Source organism: Gobio gobio (assembly GCF_949357685.1).
Source record: "Gobio gobio genome assembly, chromosome: 20".
Lineage (NCBI taxonomy): Eukaryota > Metazoa > Chordata > Actinopteri > Cypriniformes > Gobionidae > Gobio > Gobio gobio.
Genome location: NC_137113.1, coordinates 12,715,012 through 12,732,197, shown reverse-complemented (window position 1 = coordinate 12,732,197; position 17,186 = coordinate 12,715,012). Strand labels below are relative to the sequence as shown.

The window sequence follows — 17,186 nt, the reverse complement described above, 5'->3', positions numbered from 1 at the left end:
AGGTAGAAGTATAGATACTGGGGTTTAAAAAGACTTCTGTAGAAGTTGAAGTATCAACTCAAGCTTTTTACTCAAGTAAAAGTGTAAAAGTAACTGGTTTCAAAACTACTTAAAGTATAAAAGTAAAAGTAATGTAAGGGGAAAAAATGCCATTAAAGGGGTAGTTCACCCAAAAATGAAAATTCTGTCATAATTTACTCAAATTGTTCCAAACCTGTATGAGTTTCTTTGTTCTGAAGATTGAAGAATTTTTGTAACCAAGCAGATTATATGCAACCATTGACTGCCATAGCATTTTGCCCCTATATGGCAGTCAATGGTTGCTCAATCTGCTTGGTTACAAACATTCTTCAAAATATCTTCAGAACAAAAACTCATACAGGTTTGGAACAACTTGAGGGTGAGTAAATGATGACAGAATTTTCATTTTTGGGTGAAGTATCCCTTTAAGGACAAAAGATTAGGCCGCGCCACAGTGCATACCCCACCTCCTCAAAAAAACATTTTTCTGAAGGCCATAATGACTATAATGCTATATTAAAAAGTTAATGTTGAACATTTTTAGATGCACTTGGCTACGCGTTTCAGCCGCATATATTCCCATTGAAAATGAACGCATTTTAGGACAATGCAAATACATTAAAGAACCATATTGTGTACTAATGAGCATTAACGTGTTTCATGGAGTGGAAGATTTGATGACTAGTTGCCTATAAATATTGTAAAGGTGCAAAAAGTCAAAATTCAGAGGCATGTTATCAATAACCATTTTTTGAATGTGTGATCAGTGTGGACAGATTGGGTCAACAATTTCCAGCCCAAAAACCTCACCAAATGTACATTTATATATATAATTTTTAAAAATGGTTATTGATAACATGCCTGGTTATTGATAACAATTTTGCACCTCTTACAATACTTATAGGCAACTAGTCACTCCAAGAAAAAAACCCAAAACTTTAACTGCCAAAATAATGTGATATTATTTTATTGCCATACCAATCAATGTTGATAAGTAAGTTACCATTTTATCTCCTTAAAGCATAACATTGATGATTTAAAAAAAAAAAAAAAAAAATCCCAGTACAATGGTTCAAATATGACTATATGTCCAGGTAGAAACTGTCAAAACGGCAATCCCTTAGAAAAACACAAGATTTTCAATGTCAACAGTAAGAAGCCAATTTACTTGCAAAAAGTGCCCAATATAGAGATTGGAAAAAGCAATGTAATTAACAGGCATTTCACACGTTAATGCACACACCAATGTCAAAATGCGTAATTCATTTATACTGTACAATAATCCGTCAACAAATAAATAACAATGCGCTTACCCTTGTGTTGCACTTTGCTTTGACAAAACTACAGTATGTCTTTCGTGAAGTACATTGCACATGCACTTAGCACAGTCAAAATGGCAGCTGTCGGGGTTGCTAGTTGCAGTCAGGTGTCCTAAGTGTGTATATGATGATGGACAGGAGTCACAGTTATATTTAAAAAGAGTCTTCGTGTCACAGGTGTAATTCACGTTTGAGAGTTGAGTCACTCTCCCACTCTTTACTGTAGATACAACTTACTGTATATTTATGCCACTGGCATAGCGATCACTGGAATATACAGCTATGAGTTATCGCGCTAAAAACCCGGCTAAAGTCATGAATGAGGCTGAGCACGTCTGCCTGCTGATCGCTGATTGGCTGAAAGTGCGTGCTCGTCGCGAGAACCCGCCCTATCTGGCAACATGGTGTGTGATTTGTGCAGGTGCAGTCGTGATTGATCGCCTACAACCCAATAGGGTGTCGGAATGGTTTGTGTTTATCCTTCTCATCCAACCACAATCAAATTCACTCTGTCCGGATGGCGCGATTTGTCTGGATAGTTTTTTTTTTTTTTATGACAAGCCGGAATGAAAACATGCCGAAATGGAATAGGAGTAACGAGGCTATTTTTAAAATGTAAGGAGTAGAAAGTACAGATAATTGCTTGAAAATGTAAGGAGTAGAAGTAAAAAGTAGGCTGAAAAATAATTACTCCAGTAAAGTATAGATACTCAAAATTTCTACTTAAGTAAGGTAACGAAGTATTTGTACTTCGTTACTTGACACCTCTGGTGCTCACGTGAACAGCTTCGGCCAATGGTAAGCCGTAGCGCTTTGAAAGTGCTGCACTGTTTACACTACGTCACCAGCGTAGGAGACTGGAACAGACGTGATGAGACTGTTGAATAAAGTTGTTATTTTTGGGCACAAAAAGTATTCTCGTCTCTTCATAAAATTAAGGTTGAAACACTGTAGTCACATGGACTATTTTAACAATGTTTTAACCTTTATGGGCCTTGAAAGTGTTAATTATATTGCTGTCTATGGAGGGGTCAGAGAGCTCTCAGATTTCATCAAAAATATCTTAATTTGTATTCCGAAGATGAACGAAGGTCTCACCGGTTTGGAACAACATGAGGGTGTCATTAATGATAGAATTTTCATTTTTGGGTGAACTAAACCTTTAAAATATCTTCTTTTGTGTTCAACAGAAGAAATAAACTCATACAGGTTTGTAACAACTTGTAAATGTAAATGATTTTTAGGTGAACTATCCCTTTAAGCTCCTGGAAATTACGTTTTTTTGTAAGGTCCACCTCATCAGATTGAAGTTATCCCTAAAACTGTCTTAACCGGGTGCAACAAAATTCCAGTTACAAATTTGCCCACAATGAAAAACACAACATATTGACAACCAATCAGAGCATATCTGAGCATATAAGGTTATGTCCGAACTGAAAAGACAATGCATATGTTGCATTGTGCACTGTAAAATGTGATCAGTTGACTTAACTTAAAAAAGTGAGGGAAACGGTTGCCAAGTAATAAACTTCATGCTTAATTGAAAAAAATTGGTTATATGAACTTGACAATTACACATAACTTATTTTTTTCAATCACACATGAAGTTTATTTACTTAATAATTTAAGGTAACAGGTTTCCTTTCCTTTTAAGTTAAGTCAGCTGATCACTTTGTACACACTGTAAACTCGAATAAGTTGACAAAAATTTAAGCAAAAGTTATACATCAATTTTTTTAAAGTTAAGAAATGTAAAGTTTAAGTAAGCAAAACTTGCAGATTTTTATTTTGTACTCATACATTTTAATGGCATCAAATATTTGAGTAAATTTATCAACTTTATCAATATTTTTAGTAGTGGAAACTTGGCTAGCTTTAGCTAATTCAATAAATTGGTAACACAATGCTTTGATAGCATTAGCATAGAAAAGCACTTGCTGAATGCGTACAGCAATATAGAACATTTAACATACTGTATATCTGTTCTCAAACTAAGTTTATAACACCCCCCCCCCCCCCCCCCAAAAAAAAAAAAACAAACAAAATCCAACACAACAGAAACTCTTCTAAACTAACATAGCAAAACATTAAACACAATGCTGGGAAACTGAAATCCCAGCCCAGTTTCAGTTAAGTTGAAGTTTTTCTAAATTAAAGGAAACAAGTTCATCAAACTCAAAACAATGAAACAATTGAGATTGTGTGTACCAGTTTTGTGAACTCAAAAGAAAGTTCTAAATACTCACTAAAGTTAATTTGATTGAACTAATTTGTTTAATTTGAGTTGGCTCTACTCAAACCAATTATTATTTTGAGCGTTAGGGTTTACAGTGCAGTGTGGATGCTAGTATGGTGGTGTCCCATCCCATATGGCGTGTGACCAGCAAGATTTCCTTGGTCAACACGTTTCATTAGAAAGGTTATGCTGGTTGACCAGCTTCATATGGCTGTGTTGGTTTACAAGCTGGACCAAAGGTAAAATTTAAATTCAGGACAAAAACTCAGATCCATAGGGAGGAGGAACCTTTGAATCATTTGTTTTCTTCAGCGGCTCCTGGTAAAGGCATAGTTCTAGCTAAAATAATACAAGTTTAAGGACACTTTCACTTAGCATTACACACTTCATCTCCTACGTCAGTCACTCAAGACCCCTGAATTCTCCCTTTTCAGAGATGCCTATTTTCAATGTTCAAACCAATGACTTTTGCAGAAAACATAATTTATTTAGGAATATACTGTGTTCAGGCAGACTGAGCATGTGATTGACCTTGTTTATACAGACAGTAAAATCACTTCACGGAAAAGAAAATGCAAACAACATCGTTAAACCTCACAAGTAAGCTGTGCAAGTGCCGTTTAGTTCTCTGCTGGCGTCGTGTTGGGTCCCTTAGTCCATTTTCTTTTATATTCAGTAACTTTGAATAGCCGCGTCGAAAGCGAAGTGGTGAAAAATCCATGGTCCGAAGTTCACAGGTACAATACATTTGCTTGGTTGCACAATCTTTGAAAACGTCATCCGCTTCTACGACGTCGCGTCTTGCCAGATGATCTATGTGAACGGCGAAGATGACATCACTGGCAGAGTCATGTAAAGTGAACATCTGAGAGGTGTGCGAACAGGAACTCTTGAACGGGTATGTCTGACATCCAGCTCCGCCTGAGCTGAGCTGGAAATAAACACGGCTGTTTATTTTACGTTTGTCTCTGATGTTACCGTTTGCACAGCGGAAGTGCAACCTGAAGCTCAGGGTGACATCATAGAGTCAAATCAAAAGGAGCAACAAATGACCCTGCCCACCGCGTACACACACACACACGTACACACCCGTTGCTGACATGAATCCTCTGAATCCAGAGCAATAGTATAATAATATCATAGTAAATCAGACTCTTACATATTTGGCCTTTCATCTACCACTTTCACATGGCAAATATACTCGTGCTCCAGTCCTCAGCTTTTATGAACACAATCTACATTTCACATCTGGAAAAAAAACATTCAAAACACAGATTAGCATTAAGCACTTAATTTGACCTTTGGCCTTTTTAGAACGCTGCTGAAAAATGACCTGTGACATCAATAAATGATGTTGGCTTTCCAACTCAAACATGTGCTAAGTGCTGACAGGTCTTTATCAGATCATAGTCTCTAGTCAAATGAACTTCAACCTCTCATAATCACCACAGTACTTTGCCATCCATGTAAGAACAAAAATACCACAGTAAAAAACAAACAAACACCATTTAGCGTTTTTCTTCTTGTTCGTCACTGCTGGTGGTCCGAGTGCTGAGATCTTCTCCATAGCCTTTTTAAAAAAAAAAATATTTTTCATGTGTTGGTGCTTCTGTCCAGCATTCATAACTTAGTGTTTGTGTTGTACTCTTTTGTAGAACTCAATAAAACAAAAGAACCAAAGCAAACGAAAATAATTGTTTGAACGAAAAAAGTCATGCAGTTTGTTCAAGCAGCACAAAAAAAACAAATCTCACCGATGCGTTTACGCGTCTTTCCAAGTGATTGTCTTTCATTGTAAGTGAAACACACAGAACACACACAAGCAGAGAAAGAAAACAAACACTTAAACAAAAGAAAATAAACTGTGATCAAAGAAAGAATACAAAAATAAAAATCAGCTTGCAATGACAAGTAAAGCACAACAGATCCAGGGCTGATGTTTGTTGTTCTTCTTCTATAGACGCGAGTTTGACCTGGCGTTTGGGAAAACAAGAGACCCCCCCCCCCCACCCCACCCCCACCTTCGTTTTGTATTTCCATGTACGGATATCTTCATTCTCTCAAACAAAGGAGGAGAAGCCGGCGATGGGGGCCCGGGAGCCTGGGGCCAAGCTGCTTGGGGGCCGGTAAAGTGTGCCGTGCTGACTGGGTGGGTTGGAGCTCTGCTGGGATGGAGTGGGAGTCCGGCTTCCCTTCGGTCTAAAAAGGCTGCCAGTCTGGGACTGGCTTTGGGGCGTAGGGGAACTGAGCTGTGGGGGGAACGGGGGTAGAGGGGGCAGAGGTGGTGGAGGGGCACATTGTTCGGGCTCTCCGGACTCAGACTCGGTGTAGTTGTAGGCCTGCGCTCGGGAGATCCCCTTCTGCTGCCTGCGCCAGGAGTTGTAGTAGGTAGGGTCGCTGATGTAGTGGTTGACAAACGAATGGGTCTTCTGCCGGTTGGGGTCCACCTCGTATTCGCTGTCGCTGCCCTAGGGTGGAGAAAGAGGCACGGAATGAGTAATGGAGACAGAATCACTTCCACAATCTCAGTTTTTAAGGAGGGAGATGACTTGAGGAGGTATCCATGTTCAATCCAGAACCAGAGGTTGCACTAGAAATAATTACTATTTGTCATTTTGACAGCTGGTTTGCACATAGTCAGTCATGCTAATATTTTGATCCAGCAAGGATGCATTCAATTGATCAAAAGTGACAGTAAAAACATTTATAATGCAACAAAAGATTTCTATTTCAATAAATGCTGTTCTTTTGACCTTTTTAATCATCAAAAAATCTTGAAAAACGATATAGGTTCCACCAAAATATTAAGCAGCACAACTTTTTTCAACATTGATAATAATAAGAAATGTTTCTCGAGCACCACACTACATTTGGGTTTACTGTATTTGAATGCAACCTTTAAAAAACATTGACCCCAAACTTATGGTAGTGGTAGTATAGAAAATAATTAACAAAAATACAATTTATATAATTTCATATGTGTGTAGTTCATCTTAAGAAGTGTGCCGAATTTATTTCTGAATTGACAAAGCATTAGTTACAATGGAAGTTAATAAAAATTACAAATCATGACTGATAAGTGAGAGTTTGGCGAAAATGATTTATTTGAGTTATTTATTCATTCAATCATTCACAAAGCATTTGCTTTACCATGTCAATATTTCGTTCAAATATTTAAAGGACTTACAATATTTATCATTTTAAGTCATCAACAAGCTCTTTTAGTTTTATTAAACACTCTGTTGTTCTGAAAGAGACAAAAGACTTGACAGTAACCTGATTAAATGAACCATATCCAATTTATAATTCTACTGGACTACACTTATTTACTGTGGGAAAGTATTGAAATGCAATAGACCACACACATTATTGTTTAATCTGTCAAAAATGGCCCAAAAAGAAAGAAAAGCCAAACAAAAAAGGACTACCACTGTACCCTCTGGTACCAATCACACGCTGTGTTTAGGGGTCACATATCCATGTGGTGGAATCGAATGGAAAGGAAACGAATGGAGAGGATAGGAATGGACAAGCACTAGGAAGCGACTTCCTGTCAATCAATGCACAATGCATGTCCTCACCCATTGAGTTGGAAGAGTATGGAGGCCCCCAGTCTTAAAGGAGAAAACAAGCGCCTCCTAGAGGTAAACAGAGACATGGGGTTTAAAGCAGTGCAGTATGGGCCCTACGTCATATTTCATGGGACAAACAGCTTCTCCTTCTTCTTTTTAAATGGTGCGTTACCCTTACAAAAAAGTACTGTAATATCAGATTTATTTGACATATTAACTTAATACAATTTATTTGATAACAAGCATGTATTATCACCATAACAATTTGAATTAAACATTAAATTAAGTCATATTCATTTGCTTAAATACATTGCAAAATAATTTTTACGCCGTTTTACATTTTTCTAAATCACAAAAACAAAGGGGAAAAAAAACCTTTTCAAGACGTTTGGACCTTACTAAATTAAAGGAATACCATGCCATTACATTATATCAGCAGGCTAGTACCATGATACTTTTTTGTAAGGGTAATGTGGGCCGGGAGTACAACTTCTCAACACTTTCTCTGACACTAATGCATCTCCTGGATCAACATTGAGTTCTCATGTCGGCCTCCTTCACTCTTTGTTGAGATGGCACTCTGCACTAGAACAATGGACAACTGTATAAAGATCTGCTCTCCATCAATCTGTGTCTTCCACCACCATATTTATTACAACACCTTCCATCTTCTCATTCTGACATATCTGGCTCACACTTCTAGAGCTGGCTGATGGAGTTCAGATGTATCCTAAAGTACAACGCAAGTGCCAACTGGAGAGGGAGAGAAGAACCATCATAGCTCAGGCTTTTAGTGTTTGCATTTTCTTTTAAAAGAAGTCTTGTCTATCCTCACCACCACTTTCCACACTCCCTTCATCAGGAATTTAATCAGGGAGGGAATTTCCAAATGCTACTTTTAGGGGTTGATTCTGAACTTTCTGAATAGCTAGACTTGCCTCATTGTTTGACACAGCATTCAAGCCTGCTACTAACATAAAAGTGACAAGTGACATGACGTGAAGACCAAAGTATGGTAACCTATACTCTGAACTTGTCCTCTGCATTTAACCCATCCAAGTTAGTGCACACACACTAGGAGTAGTGAGTAGCTCACCCTTTCTGAGAGCAACACTGCCATTTAAGGTCTTGTAACAATGTGAAATGAATGAAAACAAACAGTGAGCAAAATCGACAGAATGTTCTTGTATTATGACTCACTGAACTACACAACACAGAGATGCTAAGACCTAAGATCACCGTATTAAACATATTTTTGGCAACGGTTCCACATTTCTCCTTGTCTTTATGTGTTGTGGTGAAAAGACTAACAATGTACAGATCTCTTCAGCCTATCATTATTGTAACATGCACTCACATATGTGTCACACATGCCTCTGTTCAAATTCCAGAGAGGAAAGCATTATCCCCCAAACCAGCCTCACATCACCCTAAAAGAGCTGCAGATTCTGTTCCAAAATACCTGCTGACTTTTTTCATCCTTTTTACTTTAAACATCGACGATTTTTCAGGGGGGAAAAAACTGTCTTCCCATCTTCTGTTTAGCCATTTTATCCCCCTCCCCTTTTATTTTAATTTAAATATCAAAATACATACTGTACAAAGTGGTAACCTGCAACAGATTATGGTTAACCCATTAAAAATTATTTTGTTGGTATAAATTAGGTTGCATTTAGGCTGATTCAGCAATATTAAATAACATTTTTAAGTTACCATTTTTCAGTATATCATGCTCATAATGCTTTAATAATACACACAGAATTACATATAGATTGTTTAATTTAATAATAAATAATTTTTAATAAGTTATTTTATCATGGAAACAAGGAACATTTTAAGTAATATATTATTAAAGTTCAAAATAAAAAATACATATATTATATTTCATTATTTATTGCATTTATTGTGTCAATGTTTCATTCATATGTATACACTAATCAGGCATAACATTATGACATTATGTAGTGAATAACACTGATTATCTCTTCATCACGGCACCTGTTAGTATGTGGGATATATGAGGCAGCAAGTGAACATTTTGTCCTCAAAGTTGATGTGTTAGAAGCAGGAAAAATAGGCAAGTGTAAGGATTTGAGCGAATTTGACAAGGGCCAAATTGCGATGGCTAGACGACGATGGCATCTCCAAAACTGCAGCTCTTGTGTGGTGTTCTCGGACAGTATTGGACAGTGTCTATCAAAAGTGGTCCAAGGAAGAAACAGCGAACCAGCAACAGGGTCATGGGCGGCCAAGGCTGATTGATGCAAGTGAGGAGCGAAGGCTGACCCGTGTGGTCCGATCAAACAGACGAGCTACTGTAGCTCAGATTTCTCAAGAAGTTAATGCTGGTTTTGCTGGAAAGGTGTCAGAATACACAGTTTGAAGTGTATGGGGCTACATAGTCGCAGACCTGTAAGGGTCCCATGCTGACCCCTGTCTACCGCCGAAAGCGCAAACAGTGGGCATCAGAACTGGACCACGGAGCATTGGAAGAAGGTCTGATGAATCACGTTTTCTTTTACATCACGTGGATGGCCGGGTACGTGTGCATTGGACTTGTTTGTTCATAATGTTATGCCTGATCGGTGTGTGTGTGTGTGTATATATATATATATATTATATATATATATATATATATATATATATATATATATATATATATATATATATATATATATATATATATATATATATATATATATATATATATATATATATATATATATATATATATATAGTATATAGTCTGCCCAATACATGCAAATAAATGTAAAAAGCCCAAAATATATTTTTAAAGCATTAATGATATTTTTGTAGTATCAAGCCTCAAATAGGTCTATTATTGAACATGTGCTGATTTCAGCCTTTTAAACGACTGCAGTGTTTTAATGAGGGACATTCCAGTCATACCACCAAATTCAACAACTCAATAAGCAGCAAACAAAACGCCCTGCAATTCAGCTTTGAAAGCTTTTTCTGTTCAGCGTGACCTCACAACCAAGCCAAGCTCAGAAACTGAAGCTACATGCTGACACGGTGTGTGTGTGTGTGTTTGTTTGTGTGTGGTCATCAAAACATGTCGGTTGACACAGTGCGTCGTGACCCAGCCCTGCCCTCCCCCCGCTGGCACATGGAGGATGAGACAGCTGTTCTCTCCTCCAAAAATGTTTGTTTGCATTCATCCACTCCTCTGTTATTCTTTCTCCTCAATCCAGATGATCCATGTCAGTGCTATTTTCAAGCTTGTTTGAAATATAACCAACAATACAGTGTTATATATTACACACAGCAGCAAAACGAAATACCACAGAAAATCCAGATGAATAAAATAATTAAATCAGAGCACTTCAGCCATAATATGAGCACTGTAAAGGGCACCTGGAGGGAAAATCCAGTTGAAACTTAAAGCCAATTCAGCTGGTGATTTACACGTATGACCACAACATTGTAAAGAGAGTTTTGTTGTAAAAAAACAAACAAACAAAAAACAGTACATTGCAATATTCAGGGGAAAAATTACTTTTAAATGGCTTTGGCTGTACGTAAATGCTTTAGATTTTGTCGCTGTCATGACATACAGTATGTGTGTTTCTTTCTGTTAGATATGCATGATAATCAATGCATAATACAGCTTATGTATCTATACATGTATAGACACAAAATCTCTAGATGTTATGTTCAGAGCAGTCTTTCTACTAAAACAAACACACTGCAATGAAGAAATTGCATCAAACACACACTCAAAAAATGCTGGGATAAAAACAACCCAAGTTGGGTTGAAAATGGACTAACCCAGCAATTGGGTTGTTTTAACCCAGTGGATGGGTCGTTTTAACCCAGCGGTTGGGTTAAGTGTTTGCTTAAAACAACCCAATTGCTGGGTTAGTCCATTTTCAACCCAACTTGGGTTGTTTTTATCCCAGCATTTTTTAGAGTGCAGTTGCACAATTTAATATTACAATCATTTAATAAGTAGTGAATATTCTAATGACGAGAAACGTCAAAGGGAGGTTACTAATTTGATCTAAAATTCCAAAAAATTATAATAATACATACAAATAAATATAAGTAATATTGCTAGGTAGATGCTCATGGTTTAATTGCTTATGTGCTCACCATAAATATGAGCAAAAGTATCACTAATAACAAAGTAACACATTTACTAAAGGACAAGGTCAATGTGATTCAAGATCTTGTGTTAATTAATGCTTTCTTGAAGTTGGACAACAAATTCCGAAACAATATGCCAAGATATTCAACAAAACACAAAATAATAATAAAAGAAAATGGGGCTGGTTAAAGAATCCTCAGATGGGAGGATCTGATCTTACTGGAACTGGTTGTTTGGCACGTATGTTTTGTCTCCTGCAGAGAGAGAAAGTGGGGCAAGATGTTCCCACCCGGAAAATCCTCATTTTGAGTATCACCCCTACCCTACAGAAATCTCTTTAAAATGTATGAAACTTCGCTTCCTCTGTGGACCTACATTTAGACAGAGACACTAATCCCGACCTTGTGATGGTTGTGAGAGAAATTCATGGTTTTTAAATGCGTTTTACACTGGATTATGGGTTGTTTTCTTACTGCAATAGATGTCAGTGCTAATGCATCACTAAAGAAGCATTACATGTGCAACATTTTTGTCCAATCTGCTCAAAAAGCCTCAAAAATGTTGGTTTCAAGGCCAATGTGACCACCAAAACAAACCCAACCTCACCCATATCGCTACAAAGACGGACAGAGAACAAGAGCGGGAGAAATCCTATTGTGGCACAGATATGGATTAACTGAGGGGGAGGAGCATGTAAGTGTCTATGTCTCGCATTCCACAGATCCATTAGAATATTAAGCACAGCGGACACAATCTGACAGACAAAGACACTTTCATTAGGGCTGGGCAATATAGCCAACAATATATCTTTATACACTACCATTCAAAAGTTTGAGAGCAACGGTGCTTTAAATTGTTTAAAAGTGACAGTCAAGACATTTAAGGCCAGATTTACTAACAGCTTGCACCATCGCAAACCCTCTTAATTTGGCGTTAAAAAACTACTGTCAGGATTTACTAAAGACATGCAGGGAAAAATGCATTTGTAGGAGTTTCCCTTTCAGACGCAAAATGTATGGAAGGAGAGTATTTAAAGGTGGGGTAAGTGCTTTCTGGTAACCGATCACCAAAACAAACACGGCCCTATTTTGATAGCTCCGCCCCACACATACGTAACCCAGGCAACGACTATGGCGGAATCTGCTGCGCCAGCTGGCCGAGGGTATGATGTCATCAATAAGCGAAAGCAATCTGTGTGGTAATCCAGGTCGAATGTTCAGTGAAGAAGTCATCCCGTACATCCCAAAAACACAAATACAGTTCTCATGAAAAACTCGATAGCGCGAGCACGACAGTCCAACTAACGGACATATTACAATTATGACAAAATTAGAGGGTTATATCAATCACGAAAAGAGGAACCAAAGGAAACAAACATATATTAGGAGTAACGTTATATTATCTTACTTTTCTGACACATTTTGGGAGCTGACGCTTGAAACAGAGGAGGAGGTTTAGACTCTCCAGGCTTATACGGAGTGAAAATGAAAGGGTAATTATCATCGCTGAAGTCAACGACAATACGATCGCAAATGGACAAGCAAGCAAGCAAACATGACACATGAGCATATATTCAAGTAAAAGCCAGCTTATATTAGTTCTGTGAAACAAAACAAAATCAATGTTACTCGCCTATCGAGAAGAAATAAAGCATCCTCGGCCTTCGCTCATTGAGTTGTCTCCAGCGCTGGAAAGCTGACACTTCTTGTCTGATCGTAAGCCTTCTTATGTTCCACAGACATCTTCCACATGTGTTTTTTATCTGCCATCTCTCTCTTTCTGCCGTCGCTTGGCTAATGTCCGTCCTGTGTGTCGTGTCTTTTTGAATCAGTGTTGCCAACTATTTTCCAAGTAAAGTAGCTAAAGCCTGCCCAAAATGTCGCTAAATGTCGCTAGATGACGTCATGCGTCAATTAGCATATCCGTGACGTCACCGCGTCATCCTTGTGTTCTGCCTGCCTAATGTGCTTTCTCTCTTAATCCGTGCTCACATACTGTATTTTAAAATAATACAATACAGCCAACTGTCCAATAAATATGTTCTCATTTCCTATATCTTTTTTTCATACAGTAGAACAAGTATGATATAGTCAATCTAAATTGAGAGATGTCTGAAACTGGATGAACTAAAGCTCTGTGATGGTGACTAATATAAGTGATGAGCACAAGAGAAGAATGGAAATCATAACGGGTCAAACTAAATTCTTTAAATATAAAACAAAGGAAGCAGATAAGTGATTGGTCCGTGGCAACCCTGTGTGCTCATGTGTAGCTCGCTCATTCACGTCTGTCAGCTGCTGTGTGTGTTCAACGACACGCGCTGCTCCTCTCAGCCACTCACTGAACAGGGTAAATGCAGAGAGAGGTGTGACGGCAGGGAGAAAGCAAGACCTTGTGCTCGCAGAACAGTACTGGCGACATTTGTAAAGTTAAAGTAGTTGACGTTTTATCCAAAATACGTTTTGAAAAAAAGTCGCTAAAGGGGTCTGAAAAGTCGCTAAATATAGCGAAAAAGTCGCTAAGATGGCAACACTGTTTTGAAAAATGACGTGCACTGAGCGCTCTCTTCTCCCTGTCATTAGTAGACACGCCCCATACTGCTGATTGGCTATACGTTTGTTTTGGTACTCGGCCTGAGACACTTTTCTAAAGCATTTTTGAAATACCACTTACCCCACCTTTAAATGAATCACGCAAGGTGATTTACTAAGGTTTGTGCTCGTCAATTTACTGGTGTTTGTTGCATTATTTACCACTAAAAAAAGCATGTCTTAAACCAGACGCTAATTTGCACTGCTCTTATTGTGTTGGTCATTATGGAAATGATCCGGCTGCGTCTGTGTTCTTTAATTTGGGCGTCGTCAGCAGATCCCGTGCAGAACTTAACACTCCCATCAGTGGTTTTTGTAATTACGCTAATTTGTGTTAAAAATACAGGATAAACGCAGAGAGAGGTGTGACGGCATGGAGAAAGCAAGACCTCGCGCTCGCAGAACAGTACTGGCGACATTTGTAAAGTTAGTAGCTGACGTTTGTCCAAAATGTCGCTAGATTTGTCGCTAGTCGCTTTTTTGAAAAAAAGTCCCTAAAGGGGTCTGAAAAGTCGCTAAATATAATGACAAAGTCGCTAAGTTGGCAACACTGTTTTGAATAATGACGTGCACTGAGCGTAAATGTTTCTTGAGCACCAAATCATCATATTAGAATAATTTCTGAAGGATCATGTGACACTGAAGACTGGAGTAAGGAAGCTAAAAATACAGCTTTGCATCACAGATATATATATATATATATATATATATATATATATATATATATATATATATATATATATATATATATATATATATATATATATATATATATATACACACTTTTTATCAAATAAATGCAGCCTTGGTGAGCATAAAAATCCTTTTAAAAATGTAAAAACAATCGTAACAACCCCTAATTTTTTAATGGTAGTGTATTTTTAACACAATGTTGAATTCATTTCTCAATATTTATGTGTTTGCTCTGATTTGCTCATATCTCAATATTTATGTGTTTGTAAACCATCATTTACAAAGCGCCTGTAACCAAGAAGTTTGCAAGAAGTAAAATTATCTACTTAAAACCAAGGTATGATTTCCATACCATAAATTTTTTTTCCATTTAAATATATAAATCACTTTTATAACTGCAATAAAAAACACATTAAAATAAAAGTAGCTTAATTTAAATACTGCCAGTAAAATCTTTGCAAATGTACTTGATATACGGCCCAGCTGTAAGTGTTACGGCATGTTTTATCAAATAGCGTCAATATATGCACACATTTCTCCAAATAAATGTAAAATCTCTGCAACTTAAGAGTGATGGATTAGAAGCGAAAACTTTCCATGAGAAAGAACTTTCAAGAGCTATTTCGGGCCTCTCTGGGAAGATTCTCAGTGTTGATGATGTGATGCTGGGATGATCATCAGAGAGCCAATTAAAACAAAGATGCTTTGACATGGAAGACGGCCCTGCTGTTAGCAGCCGTAGTGCCAGTGTTTCCAAGAACAACCAAACGCAGCTCAAAATCTGATTTCAAAAGCCTTTTGTGTCCAACACACTCAAATAACTAGACAAAATAACACCTGACCAACATCTCATTCATCTTCCATGGGTTAATTTAAAGGCAGAACTGGCTCAGGTAGTGGTGCTAAGGCTTGTTGCGTTGCCATCTGAATTTAAGCCGTCTTTAAGAGTTCCTGAACAATGTCAGTATTATACATCTCTGTGGTGGCTCTGGCTCTTTTGGAGACCGCTCAATGGATCTGCAATAGCCTGGAGTTATCCGCTCAATAAAACTTCAAAGCGAGATTCCAGCCTCTCTCCTCACTCGGCCTGATGCCGATGATACCAGACTTTAGCAGGAGCAGACGGGGAACAGGAGACGCTCTGTTCCTGACCACGAGTCAAAGGTGGCCGGATGCCAGCGGTCTGGAAGGTGGTGGCAGGAAGTGTTAGTGAAGGGTGAGGAGGAGACAACGAGTTTTGGGCTTTTGTTTGACATGATGTGCTTTTCTTTTTGGAGTAATGGTGATAGCGCATAAAAAAAAAGAAAGAAAAAACAACTGCATGTTGCTTTAAATCTTTAGGGATATAGGGCCCTATCATACACACGCCAGGCCGATGCAAGTGTTTTTTGCTAGTTTCTGCCCGACACAGTTATCATTTCCACATCCAGCGCCACGTTGTTTAAATAGCAAATGCACTCGCCCATCTGTTCGCCCACCTGTTCTGAATACAAGGTGTGTTCAAATGCATTGTTGGCGTGTTGCATTGAAGCAACTGAAAACGTCTTAGTTACGCTTTGACAGATTGGGATCCCAATACATCGTTGACGTCATCGTAACATCGAACGTGACCAACAAAAATCTGGTCTAAAGTCAATAGCACAGTATTTTTTGTGTTATTTATTACACGCAGCAGTACACAAACATTTTTAATAGTGGTGGGAATCGATTAAAAAAAACAACTAATTAATAGAATGTTTTATGTAATTAATCGCGATTAATCGCAAGTTTTTAATATTGTAAGTTTTTAATATTTTGATATTGTAATAATTTCAGTTACTCTCCAAATTAATGTAGAAACAATTTAAAGACAGTATATTTTAAATATGTGTTGTAATGGCATCATTTTATGAATGAAGGCCAGTACACTGATACTAATGTCTCTATGAAACATTAATGACGTTACATTGATTACAGTAAAACTGAAAGCTACCAATTTCAACATTTATTAGGCTTTAAAAAAACAACTTTTAATTTAAGTGAACTTAAAACAATCTTTACATAAACCCATTATAATAAATGTTATTTTTACCCGTGGCCTTCCCTGTTAGACATATACAGAAATGTAATAGTTATCAAACACCTTTTTTAACTGCATAAATAATAAATGAAATCTAGATGAATCATTATTAAAGGGGCTATATGCAACTTTTTCCCAAAAATAAACGTAACAATAGCCTTTTTATTTTACCATTTATGACTCAAACATCTCCTGATGAGCATACTGACACCTTGTCCGCTCACAGTGGGTGCACCTATAAGCCTGTATCCTATTTTTCCTATTTTCTGGCGGGTCGTTTTTTTCCCGCGCTTTCTGCGGATGTGACGTCACCACCGCTGCGAGAGCGAGCAGAAAATAAGAGCAGTTCTGTTTTTTGGCCACAGGTGTCAGTCGCGAGTTTAAATTTCAGAAAAACGCATATAGTCCCTTTAAAGCTACAATTTTCTCTGTTCCCGTTGTTGTGTGATGAACATTAATGACAGGCATCATCAGTGCTCCTGTCACTTTAAGAACGGCCGCTGACGAACATGACGCGGATCTGACGCGCTGTCCCGCGCATCTCATTTCCTCACAACTCTTTAAGTTCATTTAAGATGTTATTT

The 17,186-nt window shown here is 37.7% G+C and overlaps 1 protein-coding gene across 8 annotated transcripts in view; it reads right to left on the bottom strand.

Annotated features, from left to right (window-relative positions):
* Positions 1–4,025: 4,025 nt before the first annotated feature.
* The window catches only part of sdk2b (sidekick cell adhesion molecule 2b), a 422,576-nt gene continuing 409,415 nt past the window's right edge, over positions 4,026–17,186 (bottom strand). For 3 of the 8 annotated variants that reach the window (XM_079801213.1, XM_079801216.1, XM_079801215.1), the window contains one exon: positions 4,046–6,044. In XM_079801213.1, coding sequence (XP_079657339.1) covers positions 5,637–6,044 — 408 coding nt within the window. In that variant the 3' untranslated portion in view covers positions 4,046–5,636. Of the gene's footprint in view, positions 6,045–7,157; positions 7,215–17,186 lie in introns of all 8 variants that reach the window. The other 5 variants (XM_079801210.1, XM_079801212.1, XM_079801214.1 and 2 more) reach the window with 5 other exon arrangements.